This window comes from Ovis canadensis, chromosome 15, assembly GCF_042477335.2.
Source record: "Ovis canadensis isolate MfBH-ARS-UI-01 breed Bighorn chromosome 15, ARS-UI_OviCan_v2, whole genome shotgun sequence".
Lineage (NCBI taxonomy): Eukaryota > Metazoa > Chordata > Mammalia > Artiodactyla > Bovidae > Ovis > Ovis canadensis.
This window is the reverse complement of record NC_091259.1, coordinates 52874023-52895538: the sequence shown is the minus strand read 5'-3', so window position 1 is coordinate 52895538 and position 21516 is coordinate 52874023. Positions and strand designations below refer to the sequence as shown.

The 21516-nt window shown below is 48.0% G+C and overlaps 1 protein-coding gene across 37 annotated transcripts in view; it reads left to right on the top strand.

Annotated features, from left to right (window-relative positions):
* PPFIBP2 (PPFIA binding protein 2) overlaps positions 1-17191 on the top strand; it is a 156851-nt gene extending 139660 nt beyond the window's left edge. For 31 of the 37 annotated variants that reach the window (XM_069554508.1, XM_069554502.1, XM_069554518.1 and 28 more), the window contains 9 exons: positions 7362-7512; positions 7801-7912; positions 8127-8215; positions 8506-8628; positions 9820-9945; positions 10580-10768; positions 11676-11852; positions 13886-13951; positions 15046-17191. In XM_069554508.1, the coding sequence (XP_069410609.1) occupies positions 7362-7512; positions 7801-7912; positions 8127-8215; positions 8506-8628; positions 9820-9945; positions 10580-10768; positions 11676-11852; positions 13886-13951; positions 15046-15117 (1105 nt within the window). In that variant the 3' untranslated portion in view covers positions 15118-17191. Of the gene's footprint in view, positions 1-7361; positions 7513-7800; positions 7913-8126; positions 8216-8505; positions 8629-9819; positions 9946-10579; positions 10769-11675; positions 12415-13885; positions 13952-15045 lie in introns of those variants that run through there. The other 6 variants (XM_069554528.1, XM_069554509.1, XM_069554520.1 and 3 more) reach the window with 2 other exon arrangements.
* Positions 17192-21516: the final 4325 nt, after the last annotated feature.

The following is a 21516-nucleotide window of genomic DNA, read 5'->3' as shown; positions in this document are numbered from 1 at the left end:
CACAGCCTGCTTCTGGGGAAGCCCCTCCTTTCACACAGACCTGCAAAAGGGTGCAGGGGCAGCAGGCAGATCTGCCCTGATCCCTCGTGACACACGGTACCAAACCCTCCTGCAGTGGCAGCCTGGAAGGGCTTATAAAGGGATCAGAATGGGAGATTTTTATACGACTGTTCCCCTCACACCCTAATAAAAAAAGCATTAAAAGAAACTTTTCCAGAGATCGCCCTGGTGGACACCCTCTCGCCACCAGCTTTATCCCCCTGCTTTCCCCGCATCTCCCTACTCGGAGAAGAGCCTCTCCCTTCCGACCTGCCCAGGTGAGCCTTTAGTCCTGTGTCTTAGGGAAACCCTTTTCCATAACCTCTGCTCCCATCAGATGATCTCCGCAGTCCTATCATCTCGAGCGGAATATCTCCTACTGAAGTCCGAGTTTCTCAGACATGAACAGGATCCGGGGGGCCTTTCTCGAGGTTGGACTGTGACATTCTAAATTTAGCCAAACAGTAGGAAGTAAGGATGTTTTGTTTTGGCTGTGCTGGGCCTTCACTGCTGTGCATGGGCTCTCTCGCTGCGGTGAGGGCGGGCCTGCTCTTCGTCGCAGCGCTCAGGCTTCTCGGCGGTGGCCTCTCCTGCTGAGCACAGGCTCTAGGTGCACCGGCTTCCGTAGCTGCAGCACAGGGACTCAGGAGTTGCGGCATGTGGGCTTTAGGGTACACAGGCTTCAGCAATTGTGGTGCATGAACACAGTTGCTCCACGGCCTGTGGGATCTTCCCAGACTAGGGATCAAACCTGTGTTTCCAGCATTGGCAGGTGGATTCTCATCCTCTGTACCATCAGGGAATTCCAAAATGTAAGGTTTAACCCTCTTAATTTTCACCCTCCTGAGACTGCCAGACACCAGGGGCAAGTGCACGTTAAGACTAAGATGTGCACAACTTGCAAACTAATTCTAAGTCCAGACCTTAGTGAAGGGGGAGTGATGGTTCCCTGGTGTGGCATGCTGTTCACAGACCTGCACCCCTGCGGAAGGGAGCATGTGTGGACATACCCTGCTTCCCCACCCAGCCCCCTCCGGTTCCCAGGCCTTGCCAGGCTCTCCCATGTATACTCTCAGGACCTTCGGTGAGTGTCCCCAGACCCATCCTCCAAGTGTCTTGCAGAGAAAACCCGAGGATGCGTAGTCCTCCTGGTCCTGCTCTGTGAGGCTCATGGATCCACGTTTACATTCTAGTCAGACATGTAAATGCTCAGCAAATGTTAGTTTTTAGAGGCTAGAGAATCTAAGGATATGGTCTGAGAAGGCAGAGACCGGTTCAGAGCCATTAGAAAATAAGCTGCAGGAAGCTTTTCCATATAGTCGATGAGTATTCTAATCTACTTGGCAGTCTTCTGACTTTAGACATTAATGGTTCTGGGATGAAAAAATAAAGCCACCATAAGCTTGAATGATGAAATTTTGTTCCACTTCTGGCTTTCCTTTGGATTTATTCTTGAAGAGGGGATCATTGGTTTGGTGTAAGAACTTCTCTAAGACCCTTGGGCGTTTTTCCTTAGAGCAGGACTGCATGGTTAAGGGGCCCCATTCACTGTCTGCCAAGTCACTTGGGTGTGGGGTGGCTAGTGTGGGGAACTTTCTCTGCCAAAGGCAGAACTGCAGTTCCAACCACAGAGCTGCTTTGTTTGGATGTCTTTGTGCTTTGTTACCAATAACAATGGATGACAAGGAGAATGGGAATGAAGGCCTGATAAGACTGTATGTTTATCACAGCTGTGCTTGCTGGTGGGAAAGAAAGGCCTTTATTACTCTTTAGCAGAAATGTGATATAAGTATATGCTAATACTCTCTGGTATTTATAGTTTATAGATATTTAGGTATAGTCTTTAAAAAATACTGTCACCAGTATTCCTATAGGAAAAGTTCATTGTTATTGAAAGTCTCCAGCCCTAATCTTTTCTTTTTTTTCCAGTGGAACAGTTGTTCGCTAATATAATATTTGATAATGACATTTTATAGGAACTCTCAGGTTATAGAAGGATCCATGTTTAAAAATTTTCCTGTTTTGCTGATTTACGTTCCAATGGACAGAGGAGCCACAGTCCATGGGATCGCCGAGTCAGACGTGACTGAGTGACTAACACACACACACACACAGACACACACACACACAGACACACACACACACAGACACAGCACTTCTGTACGGTGAGTGCTTGTTGCACCTACAACCTTCTCAGCATTAACTGTTTGCAGCTTTTCTTTGTCTAAACTTCTAGTTTTATAGGCCTCCCCAAATTACATTCTTATTGTTAATTTTGCTTGCATGTTTATTTCTTTTGTGAATTGTGAGCATTTTTGCCCATTTTATTTAGTTATGAATATCTTTTAATTAGTTATTTAATTTCTATTTGTTCTCTATACAGTATATTAAGCTATTAAGCCACATCTAAAAATTGTGATAGGTCATGTTTCAGGTTTGTTGCAGACTTTACTTTGATATATGAAATTTTTAGGTTTGTGTACAATAAGTTACCAACTTTTCCTTTGTGATATCTTTCATTATTTTGTTTTAAAATTTTTCAATGATTTTTTAAAAACTGGTTTTAAACAATGAATTTTTAAAAAGTAATTTTTAAAAACTTCAAAAGCCATCTATTTAGAGATTTATTTTGGTGTGCAGTGACAGAGTTTTTTTCCCCAAGAAAAAATAGAGTGTAAATGTTTAAGTCAGCCACACTTTAAAGCCACATTTCTGGCCCCCATCTCTGGAGGGGTTTTCTGAGTTCGTCTACAGAGTGTATTGCCTTAGTGACTCTAGCTTATGAGTCGTCTCTGATCAGAGTGCTTCCCTGCCTCCCTTCCCTGCCCCATTTCACTGCCTTTGTCCCAAGGTCATTTACTTGTCTGGGCCCCTTCCACAGTCCAGAGAGGGTTCACCCAATGTACTGACAAAGCCCTGTGTTTGGAAATTTTTTCATAAGTAAGACGTTTCAAATACAAGCAGTTTTGAGACTGCTGACTCTTTACTCCAACTTTCCCTTGGTCTATGCTTAGACTAATGTCAGATGACACTGGAATAGCTGTGGGCATTGCGTTTGGTGGAATTACGTTTATGTGGTTTGGAATCACTTTGTGTTTAGTTTACTAAGGTTTCATTAATTAGCTGTCCTACTATAAAAATGGCTTCCAGTGTGCCAGGGTGCCCAGCACTCTGACGCAGAGATTCAAAGTCAGAGATCTTGTTCCAAAACGAACTTGTCCTCTGGCATTTGGTTTCAGAAGTATGGGGTAGTGGGAAAAGAAAGAACATTTGAAATATACAAAACCAGAAGCTAGTCTGTGGAAAGTCTTTCCAGTCATCAGATTTGCATAATCCTAAACAGGAGATTTGGGTCTCTTGGTGCTTTTTCAAAACAGAAGTCCTCTCTTTTCAGAAAAGGACTAATGAAATACATGCAATGATAAGGGCACCCTGTGTTCTCCGTCTGCCATGGGAATGGCCTGTTTGATAAATCGCACTTATATCATTTTAACTGCAATTTGGAAAGATGTTTTGGAGCATGTTAGTAAAACAAGTGGTTTGGCTGTATATGAAAGGTACTTTCTCTGTCATCTCTAAATCACTTAACACCATGTTCAGCCCCGGACAAGAGTATGGGAGACCCTGGCACTGACAGAATTCCAGGAGGTGGGAAGGCTGGGTTTGCTACTGTGGGAATACCACAAGCTTAGGAGAGCAGAGACCATTCACAAAGCAAGAAATGGGAATACGATTAAGGGTAGAGGAGCATGTCAAAGCTCTAGGATGTTTTGAAAAGGTCTACAGGACAGAGGCATTCAAATTACAGTCTCAAAAACACTTACTTCACCTCAGAACTAAAATGTCTCTCTGATAACGTAGAACATTTGTTTCTTCCCAATTCCCAGAAACTTAGAAACTAAAATTAAAAGGTAATAGAAGTGATAAAGTGAGCACTGACATTAAAAGAAACTATTCTGATATTAAGAAAAATATATACACAAAAAATCCCAGATCAAACCAAATGCAATAATTCACCACGAGCAACAGATAAATTCCAAACAAAATAGTGAATTTTGTGGTTGTTGTTCAGTTGCTAAGTCATGTCTGACTCTGCGACCCCATGAACTGCAGTACGCCAGGCTTCCCTGTCCTTCACTGTCTCCCTGAGTTTGCTCAAACTCATGTCCATTGAGTCAGTGACGCCATCCAACCATTTCATCCTCCGTCACCCCCTTCTCTTGCTTTCAATCTTTCTCAGCATCAGGGTCTTTTCCAGTGAGTCAGCTCTTTGCCTCAGGTGGCCCAAGTATTGGAGCTTCAGCATAAGTCCTTCCATTGAATATTCAGGGTTGATTTCCTTTAGGATTGACTGCTATCTAAGGAACTCCCAAGAGTCTTCTCCAGCACCACAGTTTGAAAGAATCAGTTCTTTGGCGCTCAGCCTTCTATATGTCTAACTCTCACATCCATACGTGACCACTGGAAAAACCATAGCTTTGACTAGACGGACCTTTGTCGGCAAAGGGATGTCTTTTTAATACGCTGTCTAGGTTTGTCAGCTTTTCTTCCAAGGAGCAAGTGTCTTCTAATTTCATGGCTGCAGTCATTGTCGGCAGTGATTTTGGAGACCAAGAAAATAAAGTCTGTCGCTGTTTCCATTGTTTCCCCATCTGTTTGCCATGAAGTGATGGGACCAGATGCCATGATTTGCGGTTTTTTGGTGTTGAGTTTGAAGCCAGCGTTTTCACTTTCCTCGTTCACTTTCATCAAGAGGCTCTTTAGCTCCTCTTCGCTTTCTTCCATTAGTGTGGTATCATCTGCCTAACTGAAGTTGTTGATATTTCTCCCAGCAATCTGAATTCCAGCTTGTGCTTTATCCAGCCCCACATTTTGCATGGTATACTCAAAATAGTGAGTAGGTCTCTTGATTGTTGTTCAATAAAGTGAATCATATGAACACAATGGCAAAAGATGAAAATTTCTTGATTTTACATGATACACTAACTTTGACCAAGATGATGTTGCCTAATATGCAACAGCCACAGGGACATTAAATAAATGTCAACTCAAAAAATATTTAATAAATACCAGAAAGCTTGAACGCTGTGGAATTTTACAGCTCATATCTAAAGGACACTTTATAGTTTTCCTAAATTTAATGATTCTAAAATTGTATTTAACAATACCATTTTTAAATTGTGAAGCTGAAAGGTTTTTAAAAAATACTATCAAAATAACAAATATTGGTCCATTGTGCTACAAGGAAGGTGGAATTAAGCTTCCCACAGAAAATACAGCCCTGCCCCACACACAGATTCAAATAACCACATACCAGATTTCTACTGGTTGAATCCATGGATGCAGAACTCACAAATACAGAGGGCTGAGTGAACTATGCCATTTTATCTAGAGGGCTTGAGCATCCCTGGATTTTGGTGTCTTTGGGGTCCTGGAACCAATCCCCTAGCAGATACAGAGGGACAGCTATGTTATTGAGTTGTTGACATATGAAGCAAGCAGAGAATACCAAATATGAAGGTAAAGCACTATAGAAGTGTATTTGGAATTAATGAAAACATTATTTTTCTGGATTCCACGATATTTTTCCATTTTAGCTAGATTTGTAACTTTTGTGATTTTTTTTTTATTCTAAATACACATTTTGTTCCTAATTTTGTATTCAAATCATGCATTCACATATTCCATCTGCATTCAATTCTTAAAGAGGTCCCCCGCCCCAGATTTGATAAGTTCCAGGTCTCAAAAAACCTAGATCTGCACGTATTCATGATTTATTAGAAACCTAGGCTCCAGGCTGGGTGACCAGCACCTGCTCTAAGGCACACACCATCTCCTGCACCTGCTCTAACATGCTGCTTCCTGGTCATCCTGGCTCTTTAAGAAATCCTCTCACTTTCAAGGAATTTTTTAACGCCTCATTCAGGCATTAAAAATTTTCTTATTTTAACCAGCATTTTAGAAGTACGTCCTTAGAAGCAGTCTTTTAGAATAGCCAGTCTTCTATATTCCGTGAATCCGCCTTTATTTAAAAAAAAAAAAAAGGATATAAAATTGCTTTGTCAACCTCCCCCCACCCCCCACAACTCAACTGGGATTTGCATGTGCCATTATATTCAGACTGTAAATGAAAAATTGATGTCTGTAAGAATTGATGGCTTTGTAAAACCCAGGCTTCCTGTCGAGGAACATGATCTAGCTCTTCATTTATTCATATCCTTTTTATGCTGCTCAGTTGAGTGTCATAGTTACCACCTCCCCCATCCCCACGCACAAGGACCCACTCAATTCTCGTAAAGGCAGCGCTTAGACATTTTATAATTTTGGTTGCTATCAGTGGGATTTAAAATTATTTTAACAAAAATAGTAGTGTCTGTGCATTGGTATATAGAAAATCATGTATGTCATGTAAATATTAGGAGTATGTGTATTTTATAACTGGCCACCTCACTGAGTTCTCTTGGGTTTTCTAGGTAGACAATCATGTCATTCTGAAAAGAGTGGCTTTATTTCTACCTTTCTAAGAGCTATATTTTTGCTTTTTATTTTATCTCTTATACTTACTGCAACTCTGACCAGTGTTACTAGTGTGATAAAAAAGTTTTTTTATTGATTTTAATTTGAATGCTCCTAGTATTTCATTAGTAAATAAGATTTTAACTACTGATAATTGGAGTTTTTTTTTTTAATGTTTGAGTAGTGATACTTTCTCTAGCTTTCTAAGCATTTTGGTAAAAATGATATTAAACACTGTGTAAAACATGATTCAGGTGTGGATCTAAATCCTAACGGGGCTGTGACTCTGGGCTTTGGTTCAGGTGTGTATGTATGTGGACTGCGTGTTCATGTGAGTGCAGCTCCCTGTGTATGTGTGTGTTAAGTCCCTCAGTCATGTCTGACTCTTTGCGACACCATGGACTGTAGCCCTCCAGGCTCCTCTGTCCATGGGATTTTCCAGGTAAGAATACTGGAATGGGTTGTCATTTCCTAGTCCAGGGGATCTTACCAACATCAAACCCATATCTCCTGTGTCCCCTGCATTGGCAGGCAGATTCTTGACCACTGCGCCATCAGTGAAGCTCTTGAGCACAGCTTCCTGAGGCGCGTGTAACTGCCCCAAGCTCTCAGCAGCTGCAGATCTGAGATTCCCACCAGGTGTTATCCCAGGGCACTCAAGAGTCTATCTTGAATGAGTATGTTGTGGTTCAACTGGATCACATTATGGGGGTTGTTTGTTTAAACCTAATCCCTTTTTGTGAGGCACTATTATGTTCAGATGAAGCCCAGGCTCTCATGCTAACAGGGTCATTTCCTGCTTCCAGTGACGCCAACGCCCCCTTTGCCCAATGGAGCACGGAGCGTGTATGCACGTGGCTGGAGGACTTCGGCCTGGCTCAGTATGTGATCTTTGCGAGGCAATGGGTGACTTCCGGCCACACTTTACTGACAGCTACCCCTCAGGACATGGAAAAGGTACGGGCTGAGCCCTGGGTGAGGAGGCTCCTACTTCTCCCCAAACCAATGCATGGGAAGATGAATTCCCCCCCATTCCTTCCCACCCACCACCCCGACAACATGCCCACACATAGGAAGATGGGCAAAGGAGGCCAAGATTCTGTTGCTGCAGGTTGATCCCAGGGCGGTGGGCAGAGGTCTGCTGTTATGCTCCACCCAGTGCAGGATCTCCACCCAGACACAGGAGCCTCTGAGAGCTGGGTTGCCTGCCGAGATTTCACAGCTGTCTCCATCTTTCACTTGCAGGAGCTGGGAATTAAGCACCCTCTTCACAGGAAAAAGCTGGTTTTAGCAGTGAAAGCCATCAACACTAAGCAGGAGGAGAAGTCTGCACTGCTGGACCACATTTGGGTAACACGTAAGGACAGGCAGATGTGTGTATATTTCTGGCAGCTCCCTGCGAATGTGTGCCTCAAAGGCAGCTGTCTCCTTGGGATAGGCAGACAGATTACTAAACTTTAGGGGAAACACAGCTGGAACTTGAATGATAATTTGCTGCTGCTTTCTTTTTATGTTTTTTTTTGCATCCACAGTCTCCGATTTTCACAAGTCTCACTTCCCCATTTCTATAGGTTGGCTTGATGACATTGGCTTACCCCAGTACAAAGACCAGTTTCATGAATCCAGAGTTGATGGGCGAATGCTGCAGTACCTGACGGTGGTGAGGACCCTCCCTCCAGTGTTTCAGTCATCCCTGTGAGCACCCAGCTCAACGCAGGCGTCCCCATGGAGGTTATTTTACACTTGATCCCACCACCTCTAGCATATCCTTAAGGTCTTAAAACAGTGTCATTTGTCACATAAGACACCCCAAGTAGCAAAGTACGAACTGTTGTGCCAAGGAGAACTGTTGCCGTGTCCGTATTGTATTGAATGGTCTGGAAAGGATCCTCTTGGGGTGTCTGTCACTTCAGAAGCTCTGGTTCATGCACCAAAACTTTGTTCTTCCAGAATGATCTCCTGTTCCTAAAAGTCACCAGCCAGCTACATCATCTCAGCATCAAATGTGCCATTCACGTGCTACATGTCAACAAGTTCAACCCTCACTGCCTGCACCGGCGGCCGGCTGACGAGGTGAGGGCAGGGTGCGCCCTGTCCAGGTAGCCCTGAGCCAGGACACACAAGATAGGGCATTAGAAAGCCAGGACATTATCGCCACTCACTAAGTAGCTGCATTTGGGACCATGGTGCTGTGGATTCTTCCCTTTGCTGGGGCTTCATGATGCCCCAACATGCCTGTGGCCTGAACTCTGTGTCCATTGCAGCCACTATACCTCCAATGTCCATCTCCCTGGGGGAGATGCATGCTATGGGCCGGAGGGCAGTGGCAGCAAGTCTTTTAAAGACATTATTACGATTAAAGGGGACAAGGAAGTGGAGCAAAGGGGAGCGAGAGGGGTGAGACAAAATGGAAAGATGGTGTCAACGTATGCAGAGGAGTGGAAAAGAGCCTGTGAGGAAACCAGGTATTTCAGAATCTCTGGGTAGCTAGAACATTAACTGACCTCCAGCTCCAGATTCACAGGGAATCCATGAGCAGGTTTTGCTAGAGAAGAAATAGTAGAGTTAACTCAGCGACCCACAGCCTGGGGAATTCCCTGATAATCTTCTGTGACCCTCAGAGTTCTTCTACAAGGTTGTCAGTAACACCCTGCCTCCTGTGTTCTGGGAACTAAGTCTAACCCTGCTTTAAGAGTACTACTCAGCTTCCCAGGGGATTGAAAACTCCTAGCTGTACTCTCTATCCCCTCTTTTCTCCCTGTTCAACAAAGCACGTTTTGAATGCCTTTATATGTCAGGCACAGTGCTGGGCATTTTGAAGACCCAGATGCCACCTGAGGGCACTCAGGTGTAAGTATCTTAATATGTATTCTCTGAAAACATTTGGCCACGCCAGTGAGATCGTTATTCTATAAAACGCTCAGCTCGTCATTGGTAGTCCTCTTTTAAAGTGCTTCTGGATCACTGAATGAATAACTCCATGCCTTCATGTGTTAGTCTCGAAGTAATCAGAGAGTCAGGGAGTAACGGGATTCTGCAATTAGATATCTCGGAGTAGGAAGATCCTGCAGGTTGAGTGAGAGCTTCACTTCTTGGGAATGAGGCAGGCTCTCAGGCAGCTGGCATGGAGGCCTGGGTCAGTAGGCATAAGGTAGGCCTGGGTGAGGCTTCTAGGGCTGACTGACTCCCAGGGGCTGGCTCCACAGAGGAGCCTGGTAGGACCTGTAGGCCTAACTTCTCCACTCTCCTTCTCCCCTCTCACAGAGTAACCTCTCTCCTTCAGAAGTTGTGCAGTGGTCCAACCACAGGGTGATGGAGTGGTTGCGGTCCGTGGACCTGGCGGAATACGCGCCCAACCTTCGTGGGAGTGGCGTCCACGGAGGGCTCATTGTGAGTGGCTCTTTGAGCTGGTCCACTTGCCTCAGTGCTCCTGGGGTATTCAAGAACTGATGTCTAAGGGCTAGACATGCATCCCAGTAAGAAAGTTGATACTTCATTGGAACTCCTTGCATAAATTGCTATCTCAAAATAGAATTTGATCTGTTGTGGCTGAGATTTAATAGGCTTCATGGAAATAAGATGGGCTCTGGGAAGACTTTCCCAGCTACAGGCCCAGAGGAGTCCAGATCCAGGACAAGGGGTCTGCATGAAAACTGCCCATTAACCAGGCAGCTCCACCTGCTGCTAGAGGAACATGGGGCTGGGCAGGGAGAGGGCACCTAGGTGTCACCTCCTGCTTGTCATGGGACGATCCGTCTCAGCACTCAGCATTATCAAGAGGCAAAGCTGGCAGAGAAATGAGGAAGGGGTGATGACAGGGATGAGAAGCGAGACAGCCTTGGCTAAGAGGGCACAGCTCTCCTCTGGTCAATCACAGAGTCGGGCCCGTGCCAGGAAGCAAGCAGGGCGGGGACACAGGACAAGTGCCCTGGAGGCCCCCAGGTCGATGGCAGCCTCTTTCTCAGTGTCATCACCTGGAACCACTGGTGGTCATCGCTGGCTGACTTGTCTGGTTTCTTCTTAGATCCTAGAGCCACGCTTCACAGGGGACACCCTGGCCATGCTTCTCAACATCCCGCCACAAAAGACGCTCCTCAGACGTCACCTGACCACCAAATTCAACGCCTTGATCGGCCCTGAGGCTGAGCAGGAGAAACGAGAGAAAATGACCTCACCTGCTTACACACCACTGACCACCACAGCCAAAGTCCGGGTGAGTTGCCAGACCCTTTCTGGGGTGGCCACAGGGACCTGCTTTCTGGTCCTTAACTTGGGCAGCAGATAAGCCCGGACCTGGTGCCAAACTCAAGTGGGCTGCCTGGACGAGGAGGCTCTCGTGACTTCTGCTTTGGCTTCTACCTTTGGTTTGATTTTATGTTACTCTTTGTTAGGCCAGTTCCCAGGGACTCTTGAGTCCAAGGGTGTGCAGGTTTCTTTACACAGAAATGATGTGCAGGCAGCATCCAGTCCTCTTTCCTGATGCTACCTTGACTCGTTTTGCGAAGCAGACAAGTTCCCGAGTGTGGGCGCCCTGTGCCAATTAGAGCTGTCTTACCAACTCAGTGAGTGGCCCTGTGGGCAGCCAGCCCTGGAGGTGGCCAGCACACAGATAGCAGAGGTCCCGAGGTCATCTAAGCACCAGCTCCACTCAGAGGGGCTCTGAATCTCACACATCCCCGCTGCCTGAGCTGTCCTGCCAACTCAGCACAGCTCCGGTGCTGGAGCAGGCAGGAAGGGCTATCCATGTGGCTGCCCTAGGTGCTGTGAGAAGGCAGGGGGTGCTCCCTGTGTGGTTGCAAGTCCTGTGAACTTGGCCTCTGAACAGACTGCAGCATCTTCAGGGAGTCCCGAGTCCTCCCAGGGAATGTCAGCATCACAGGGCAAGAGTTTTGGGCACGGAGCCTTGAAGGAGCAGCTCTGCTTGCTCAGGACAGTTGATCTGTTGGCCTCTCCCCAGCAGGCCAGTTGCTTCCAGGAGTGCTAGTTTGTGAAGAGAGTTTTTCTGGAAGCAGTTTGCCTTATTCCTTCCCTCACAGGCCTGCTCTAAAATGTGTTGTCAGGTGAGCTCCATACCAGCTCAGTCATCTCTTTCTCATCGTTTTGCATCTGCTGTGTTTTAGCCAAGGAAGCTGGGATTTTCACATTTTGGAAACATAAGAAAAAAGAAGTTTGATGAGTCGACGGACTACATTTGCCCAATGGAGCCCGGCAACAGTGTCGGTGATGGTCACAGGGCCTACAGTGGCGCCCAGGGCCTCAGCACCCTCGATGCCCCTGAACTGGACGGGTTGGAGCAGGTGGGACCGATCAGCTGATGCCTCTGTCACCCGCACTGCCTGTGCGTCCTGCAAGCTCACAGTAACTCCGCGTGTGCCACCACATAACTCACCTCACCCCCGCGTGTGCGCATGACCCGCAGAGAACATTTCAGCCATTGCGCACCCCTGGGCGTCTTTCTCTGAACCCTGCGGGTGGTGTGGAGAAAGGTATGGAGGTACCTTTCTCCACGGAGAAAGGAGCTGCATCCTTGCTAAGGGGCCAGACTTGGGGACTCAGGAGGAAGGACACTTTAGGATGCTTGTACATTTTCGGTAAGTCTGAATGTCCAGCTATAGCACTGGTGGCCACACCTGAGCTTGGACACAGGTCCCAAGACCGCAGACAACCCCGAGGGGCTCAGCTCTCAGGCCCTTCAGCTGCTCCCCCATGGAGGGCAGTCCCAAGTGCCTTGGGCCTGTGGCCAGAGTTTTGGCTACAGGGACAGAGCAGGGCCTTCTGCTGCGGGGACAGTGGAACTATCGTGACTTCATTCAGCGGTGGTCTCTTCTTTCAGTAATAAAACCCGTATTTATGTAGAAAGCGAGCAGCACAGCCTATCTCTAAGCGTGTCCAGGGGAGTGAGGTGGGCACGTTGACAGCTGGAGTGCTGCTCAAGAGCCCACACTGCTGAGCTGGGCTGTGATTTGCGGGTGTCCTGAGCGAGGGGGATGGGGCAAGGAGGCACCCCCTCCCAGCCTTTGGAGGAGCCTGTGGCCTCACTTCAGGGTACACGGCCCAGTGGGAAGCCCAGAGGCACTTTGCACCTCACATTCTGCTGTTGTGCAGACCCTGAAGCTGGTCTCCATTCTGGCGAGGGGAAACCAGCCTGCCTTGCTGGCAAGCCTCTCTTCTTGCATGTGTTGTGCGGGCTCCGCTGTGACTGCCCTCCCTGGGCCTGTGTAGGGGTTGCTCTGCCTTGGTGGAGCTGGAAGAGACCTGGCTTCCTGTTTTAGAGGCTGACTGACTGAAAGTGGGTCTTCTAGCTGGGCCTGGTCTGGCCAAGGACAGGGGAGGGATGCACCCGCCAGTCTGGGCTCCTGCTCGTGAAATCCCAGTTGGGCCCAGTGCAGCTTTTGGCTCCACTGGGTCTCCTGGGCCTTGTCTGCAGAATCCAGACAGCAGCCTCATAACTGGTGGCCGCAGCAGGGCCTCACAAGCCCAGTTTGAACTCTGGTTCTGTTCCAGATGGAGGTGATGCAAAGTACCAGCAGCCTCAGGCCATGGCCTCCCCGCCTCTTTTGAAGTCCAGTTAGCAAGGAATGTGGGCACTGGCTTGCAAGTTGTTAGCACAGCTGCTGTTTGATCCCAGGGCCGGGACTACTGACGAGAGGTGCTCCCCGGGGCTGAGAGCTGGGCACAGCGGTTTGGAGCTGTAGTCAGGGCAGGCTTTACCCCTTGTTCCTCTCTCATCATGTCCTGGTGGGAGACTCTCCGCATGTGCCTGCTTTCAAACCCTGCATGGGACTGCAATGTCACTAACTCTGTGCGGCCTCAAGCAAGTCCTGTATCTCTTGGTGGGGCCCAGTTTTCCCACCTGTAAAATGATGGGTTATATGCAATGCCCTCAAAGGGCAAATTTACAATGTCCACAAAGGTTTTGGGGAGGAGGAGCGGACCGGCATTGCCTGAGCAGGTGGGACCGGAGGTTCCTGGCAGTGAGGATACCTGGCTATGCCTACACTGGGGCATCAGTGTCTGAGGTCCTGCTGGTCCTTTCTGAGGTTGGCATCAGAAAGGCCTTCATCCCACTCTCCATGCTCCTGTGTCCCCTCAGAGCTGGCACTGAAGTGGGACCGCGGCAGTGTAAGTGACGGTGTGGGACAGTGGAAGCTCTGCCTTTCCCCAGGGATGAGCAGTGCGTGCTTCACCCCTATGTCGCTCCCCAGGGCCTGGCCCACTCCTTGCCCACTCTCCCAGGGAGCAGGCCCAGGCAGGATAGGACTTGCAAACCACCTCTGCAAATCCTGAGCTCAGTCCATGAGCACTGACCAGGCCACTGCCCATTTTACAGATGGCACCTTCGGAAGGCACCGTGACGCAGATAGGGCTCCTCTCCCAAGACATTCACCGCCTCACGGTAGGACTCTGGCCCTCTCTCTATAGTAGGACCCGTGCTGGGGAGGCCCCGGGAGTTTGGTGTGGGGCTGGCTTAGCCCCGCTGTCTAATCCAGAGCCTGTAGCGCCAGCGCTTCTGCTGGGGGAGAGCAGATGGGACGGAGGGCTGGTGCCGGAGATGAGCCACCCCTGAGGCAGATAGAGGCCCAGAGGCCTTCTCCACTGGCCTGCTGCTACTCTTGAGCCAAAACCAGCTAAAGTGTTCTAGGTCGCAGGCCCTCTGTCCAGGCCTGGGGCTGGTGAGGAGACCAAGATACTCAGCAGTTCTGGGTCACCTGCCTTGTCAGCCCAAAGCCCAGGCCTCACCCCTGCCTGATGGACAGGGCTCTACCCTCTCTGCCCATGAGACACACATTTCCTGTCACGCCTCTGACTTTACGGACATCACAGGCACGAGTCCATCCTGGCATGTCCAGCTGGGACGAACTGCACCATGTGAAGCAGCTCAGACCCAGGGGGAGGAGCCACTCTGGAGGGAGACTGACTGTCCCTGTCTGCGACCTTGGGCAAGTCACTGTCTGTCAAGCAGGGCTGATAACATCCTCCTTGCCAGGCCGGCAGGCAGACCAGAGCTGGTGGAAAAAAGCCAGAGAACAGAATCACATTGGTGAGGCCCGGTGCCTCCCAGGGCCTGTCAGTTCTGGACTGCCCCAGCATGAGCTCACTGGCCACAGCGTCCACCTCGCTGAGGCCTTTGCTGGTTTATTGAGCAGATTAGAAAGGCCGAACCCAAGGCAAGACAAGATTGGGGGACTTTCCCTGAGTCCAAAGAGGATCACTTTTGTCAATTTGTTTTTTCTTGGCTCGCACACTGGAATGAACCCACCCAGCCTTGTCCTGCTCACTGCTGACAGACCTTTGGTGGCCATGAGCTGGCACCTTTAAAGGTCGGAGCAATCTACTGTTGACAGTGTTGGTGTCCCTGGGACACCATGAACTTACAGGGCGCTGGTGTCAGGGCCAACCCAGGACCCTGCTGCTCCCCATGGAGCAGCCGCAGGGCAGCCTGGACCTGTTGAATGCTGTTGAGCAGGGCCTTCGGCTGTGTCCTTTCAGACGATGCTGAGCCAGGACCAGCTGCTGACCGACTCCCGCCTGGCCACTCCCAGATCTGAGGACTGGAGATGACTCTCTTCGTGGCTGGCAGCCCAGAGAGGCACGTGTGTGGGCCCGAGTCCGCTTCGATGGGAAGCTCGCCCACGGCCACCCACAGAGCCCAGACTGGGCCCCAGGGCATCTCCGACGTGGGTGCTGACAGGACAATGCGAGGCTGTGGAACAGATGTCCACAAGGTGGCCCACAGGTTTTCAGCTGTGCTGTGCTCTCCACCACAGCTTTTGTACTTTTTATACTTTTATAAGTGGACTGTAGAGCGCTTTTGCAGGGAGGGCAGTGAGATGCCCACACACACTCAATGACTCAGGCCATCCCTAGCAACAGCCGGGGGCACTTACACCAAAGGGGAAGGGCTGTGAGTCACAAAAGCTTTGCTGGAAAAAAAAAATTCTGAATGTTCTGAGCTGACTGAAGGGATAGGAAGCCCCCTCCGGGGCTGCTTCCGTATGAAAGCTTGTAGTGCATTTCCGTTCCCAGGAACCTGGCTGGAGTGACAGCAGGGAGGAGGAATGGACTCCCTTGACAAGGCTGCCCTTTTCTGCAGTGGTGTCTCAGGTTCTCAGGGCTGTGGGGCCTCCCAGCACCTGAGCGGACATCTCTGCGGCCTTTCCCTTGTCAGCCTCAGAGGCAATTTATCTGATCAAACAGCTCCCTCGAGTGGAAGGCCCTTTCCATTGCAAGACATCTCAGGTATGTCCTACCTCAGGGAGAGGTGCCTGCTCAGCGGCCACACCTCACCCTCCCAACCAGCCTTCTCCCCTAAGCAACGGCCCTAACTCCTCCCTGTGGCAGCGCTAGCTCTGGCCTCATCTCTCTAACTTCCTCGGGGGCAGTGGGGTAGGGAGGGTTTCCCACTTGGTCCCCTCTGGGTGTTCTCTGTACCATCCCTGGAGGTGCCTCCCCAAAGCACTGTTTTCATCCTGCTAAGAACTCAGTGCCGCAACCACCACAGGTTAGCCTTCAAAAGACTCGGCACCCAAGGCCCCTCTGAATCTTCAGCATTCGTGAGCCCGTGCTCCTGCCTTTCCCTCACCGGAATGTAGTTTTCTCCTCCTCCCTGTCACGAGGCTGAATCCTGTCTGCCGAGGTTCAGATCAGCCCAGCCTCTTTCAGGAGGCTTTCACTGAGGGTTGGAGGTCCCCACCCCAGGGTGCTGTCTCACCTGAGCACCTCCTGGCTCTCCTTGAGGTGGTATGGCACCTGTCTGCGCCCGTGCGCAGCACAGGCTCACCTGAGCACCAGCTACAGACAGGCCCCTGCAGACAAGAGTAAGGCCCTTCTCCATCGTCACATTCCCTCACACGTGTGGGTTAAATACCTTCCATTCTGGGCCAAGGTCTTTGCCTGAGGGTGTGGATAGTCCAGGGTGGGAGTACAGTTCAGACAAGAGCATGTGCTGAGCGTTACAGAGGCTCCAGTAGAAGTGTCTACAGCTTCAAAGAGCAAATTGTCATTTTTAACGGAGGGCTGGGGAGGGGGACTGAAAAGCCTCCAAGGAAGAGGTGATACTTGAATTTTGAAAGATGAGTCAGGGCCAAGTATGCCAGAGGGGAAAGGCACTCCAGGCGGATGGACCTGAACCATCCCAGCACGCCCAAGGAAGTACCTGAAGTTGGTATGACAAGAGCAGAGCTTCTTGGCCCCTGCATTGCTGTCTTTCGGGGCTGGTACGTCACTGTGCTGGGGCCATCCCGTGTGCTCTAGGATGGTTAGCAACATCCTTGGTCTCTCCCTCTAGATGTCAATAGCTCCCCTCTAGTTGAGGACCACTGAGCCAGAGAAGGAGGCCCAAGGAAGGAAGGATCTGGTGAGGTCAGCTGGAGCCCTGATCAAGAAAAGCCAGCCTCCTGGAATTGACCTTGGAGACAACAGTGTCCAGGGAGGGACTACTGGAAGCAGTGAGAGGTTTAAAGCAGGGGACAGGCATAGGATGATTTGTGATTAAAAGAAACATCTGAAGGGAGGACCTACCTTACTCATCGTGCAGTGCCTGGCACTGTGTCTTTCTCTGAGTAGGGACCTCACTGAGGATGAGCTCAATAGGCTAAGCTGCCACCATCTCCCCCAGCCCTCACTGGCCCTCTGAGAGACTGACCTGTGTCACGCCACCACTGTACTTCAGAGAATTCTCTCGAGCTGTCTTCCTCTCTCTCTCTCGTATCCCTCACTCTGCCCCGCTACCCACATGTACACGTGCGTAAGAAATCCAGTGACACCAGGTTCAAACAATGCTGCTACTCTGCCAGTTTTTGCAAAAAGTGAACCACTTGGAGTTAAACTCAAGTTTAAAGCCCAGCTCTGCCACCTACTGGCTGAATGACCCAGGGACAAGAGCTTCACGTCTAAGTTTCCACGTCTGTAAGACATGGAACAAAATCTGCACGGGATTTCTGGCTCAGCAGAGGGGAGAGCAGCCAAGATAGCAGAGTAACGAGATCCAGAGCACACCTGCTCTCACGGGCACACCAAAATCACAACTGTCTGCAGAACAACCATCGATAAAAAAAGACTGTAGAGATCTTCTACGGTTAACGACAAGAAGGAACCACGACGAAACAGGTAGGAAGGATGGACTTTCTGTACAGTCAAATCCCATACCACCTCCCCAGACTAGGGAATAATTATATTAGATTCTCCCACAAGAGCAAGAGTTCTGAGCCCCACATCAGGCCGCCAAGCCCAGGGCTCTGGTCTGATCTCTCCAGAGCAGCTGTTTCTGAAGCCAGTGGAGCTTAACTGCAGAAGCCATACCCCGAAGCATTCAGGAGCTTAAACATGGTTGATGGTGGCAGCTGACAGCTTGGCTTAGTAGCTCAAGGACCACACCCTGCCCAGTGGCCTACAGGCAACAGTACTGGGCCACCTCAGGCCAAAGAACTGGGTTGGAACACAGCCTCACTTATCAGCAGACAGGCTATCTAAAGACTAAGGAGCCCATAACTGCCTCTGGGTTCACCCCTCAACATAGCCCAACTCACCAGGCTAACACGCAGGCCAGACTGTACCCTGGGACCAGGTGGGTCCCGAATACTAATAGACCAACACAGCCTTTCAGGACACCCCAGGTCCCAAGCCCAACTGTGTTAGGAACCAATGACCTCAAACTCTAGGGTCCTTGGCCCAACAGTCAGACTTCAGGAACTAGCTCTGCCTGCCGGTAGTCTGGCCCTAACCCCAGGAACTGGTTTCATCTGTCAGTAGGTGGGCAACAGCCCCAGGGTCTTTGTGACCCTGATTCTGCCCACCAGTGAGCCAGCACTAGCCCTGGGGCCTCCTTGGGTTACCACACCCAACCAGACCAGGGGGCCATCCAAGCCCAATGTGCCACAGCATAAAGACCCACGCTGCCCTCTGAGGGGGAACCCTAGAACACATAGCTTGGGTAAGGAGAGGAATACACCGCAAGGATGCTTCCTACACAAGGCCACTTCTCCAAGGTCAAGAAATGTAACTAACCTACCACTTACATACAAATAGTAATGTAGACAGAATGAGGTGGCAGAGGAAACCACCACTGCTGAAAAGAAAAAAAGAGAAAAGAATGAAATGAGGTGATCTTAAGAGAACTCTGGGACAACATCAAGTACACTAATATTTGCATTACTGGGGTCCTGAAGAGGGAAAGGGCTCGAGAAAATATTTGAAGACAGAATAGCTGAAAATCTCCCCAACTTGGGAAAAGAGTCACCCAAGTCCAGGAAATGCAGAGGCCCCCAAAGAGAAACATAGCAAGACACGTTGTCAAAATGACAAAAATTAAAGCTAAAGAGAGAAGGCTAAAAGCAGCAAATAACATTAAAGGGAACTCCCATAAAACTATTAGCTAATTTTTCAGCAGAAACTCTGCAGGTCAGAAGGGAGTGGCATGATACATTTAAAGAGTGAAAGGGAAAACGCAACCAAGAATACTCTACCCACTGAGGCTGTCATTCAGATTTGAAGGAGAAGCCAAAAACTTTAAAGACAAGCAAAAGCTAAACGAATTCATCACTAAACTAGCTTTACAAGAAATGCTAAAGGAACGTGTCTAGTGCAAAAAGGAAAGGCTGCCAGTATAAATAACAAAATTATGGAATGAAAAATTCACCAGTAAAGGCAAACATAAAGGCATGAAATCAGCCTCCCGCAAAGCTAGTAGGGATGATAAAAAACAAAAGTAGTAAAGTCATCTCTATCCACAATAAGCAATTAAGGGATAAACCAAACAACTAGATGTAAAATATCAGGAAGAGTAATTGTAAGGGTGGGGAAAGTACAAATGCAGGGTATTTAAAATGCAGTTGAAAGAGATCAACAGCTTAATCATATATACATACAGACTGCTGTACAAAACCCTCAAGGTAACTGCAAACCAAAAATCTATAATATAAATACTGCTGCTGCTAAGTCGCTTCAGTCGTGTCCGACTCTGTGCGACCCCATAGACGGCAGCCCACTAGGCTCCTCTGTCTCTGGGATTCTCCAGGCAAGAATACTGGAGTGGGCTGCCATTTCCTTCTCCAATAAATACACACAAAGGACTCCAAATGTAACACTTAAGATAGTCATCAAGTCACGAGAGAACAAAAGAAGGGAGAGAAAAAGACCTTCAAAAACAAATGCAAAGCAACACAATGGCAGTAAGAAAATATATGTTGATAATTACTTTAAGTGCAAATGGTCTAAAGAAAAGACACAGACTGGCTGAATGGACACAAAAAGATGATTCTTGTGTTTGCGGCCTACAAGAGGTTCCTTTCAAATCTAGGGTCACTCACAGACTGAAAGCGAGAGGAGGAGAAAAGACATACCATGCAAATGGAAATCAAAAGAAAGCTGGAGTAGCAATACTTACAGACGAAACAGACTTAAAGACTGTTAAAAGAGACGACCAATGGATCACTGAAGAAATCAAAGAGGAAATAAATACCTAGACACAAATATGAAAACACAATGTTCCAAACCCTGCGATGCAGCAAAAGCAGTTTTAAGAGGGAAGTTCATAGTGATACAAGCTTACCTCAGGAAACAAAAGTTCTCAAACAACCTAAGCTTACACCTAAAGCAACTAAAGAAAGAAGAATGAACAAAACACAAAGTTGGCAGAAGGAAAGAAATCATAAAGATGAGAGCAGGAATTAATGAAATGGAGGCTACAAAAAAATAGGAAATATCAGTGAAACTGAAAGCTGGTTCTTGGAAAAGATACACAAAAATTGCTAAACCTTTACCAAGACTCATCAAGAAAAAACAGAGAGGCCTAAATCAGTAAAGTCAGAAATGAAAGTTAACAACTGACACCACGGAAATGCGAAGGATTGCAAGAGGCTATTTCAAGCAACAATGAGCCAACAAAATGGACAATCTGGAAGGAATGAACAAAGTTAGAAAGGTATGCTCTCTCAAGACTGAACCAGGAAGAAAGAAAATATGAACAGACCAACTACCAGTACTGAAATTTGAATCAGTAACTTTAAATCTCCCCCAACAAACAAAAGTCACACATGAATTCTATCAAACATTAGAGAAGAGATAACACCCTTCTGAAACTATTCCAAAAAATTGGAAAGGAACACATCTGAACTCATTCTATGAGGCAATTGTTATCCTGATAATGAAAATCAGACAAAAGTATCACAAAAAAAAGAAAATTAAAAACACTTATCACTGATGAGCATAGCTGCAAAAGTTCTCAGCAAAATACTGGCAAACCTACCCCCAACAATACGTTAAAAGGATTGTACACCATGAAGTGGGAACTATCCAAGAGCTGCAGAGATTTTTTTCAATATCTACAAATCAATCAGTGTGATACACCACATTCACAAACTGAAGAATAAAAACCACAGGATCATCTCAATAGATGCACAAAAAGCTTTTGATAAAACTGAACATCCATTTGATCAAAATTCTCCAGAAAGTGGGCATAGAAGGAATATACATAAACATAATAAAGGCTATACATAGCTTTCCATGCCTAGGTATAGCTAACATCATAGTCAACAGTGAAAAGCTGACAGCATTTCCTCTAAGATCAGGAACAAAACAAAGATATCCACTCTCACCTCTTTTATCCAAGTGTTCTGGAAGTCCCAACTGCAGCAATCAAAGAAAAAGGAAATAAAAGGAATCCAAACTGAAAAAGAATTAAAACTGTCACTGTTGCAGATGACTCTATATAGAAAGTACTAAAGGCAGGCCCACGTTACTGGAGGTCATCAGTGAATTCAGTAAAGTTGCAGGATACAAAGTTAATATATAGGTGTTTGTAATAACCACCCCTAACCCACCCACCACTCCAGAATAGGACTTGGCATTTAGACAATGCTAACAAAGACACACCTCTTACCTCCATTTGTTGTGCCAAGTACAAGGAATCTAGGATTCTGGGGCCCACCTTGACTACTGCCCTGATGTGTATTTTAAACACCA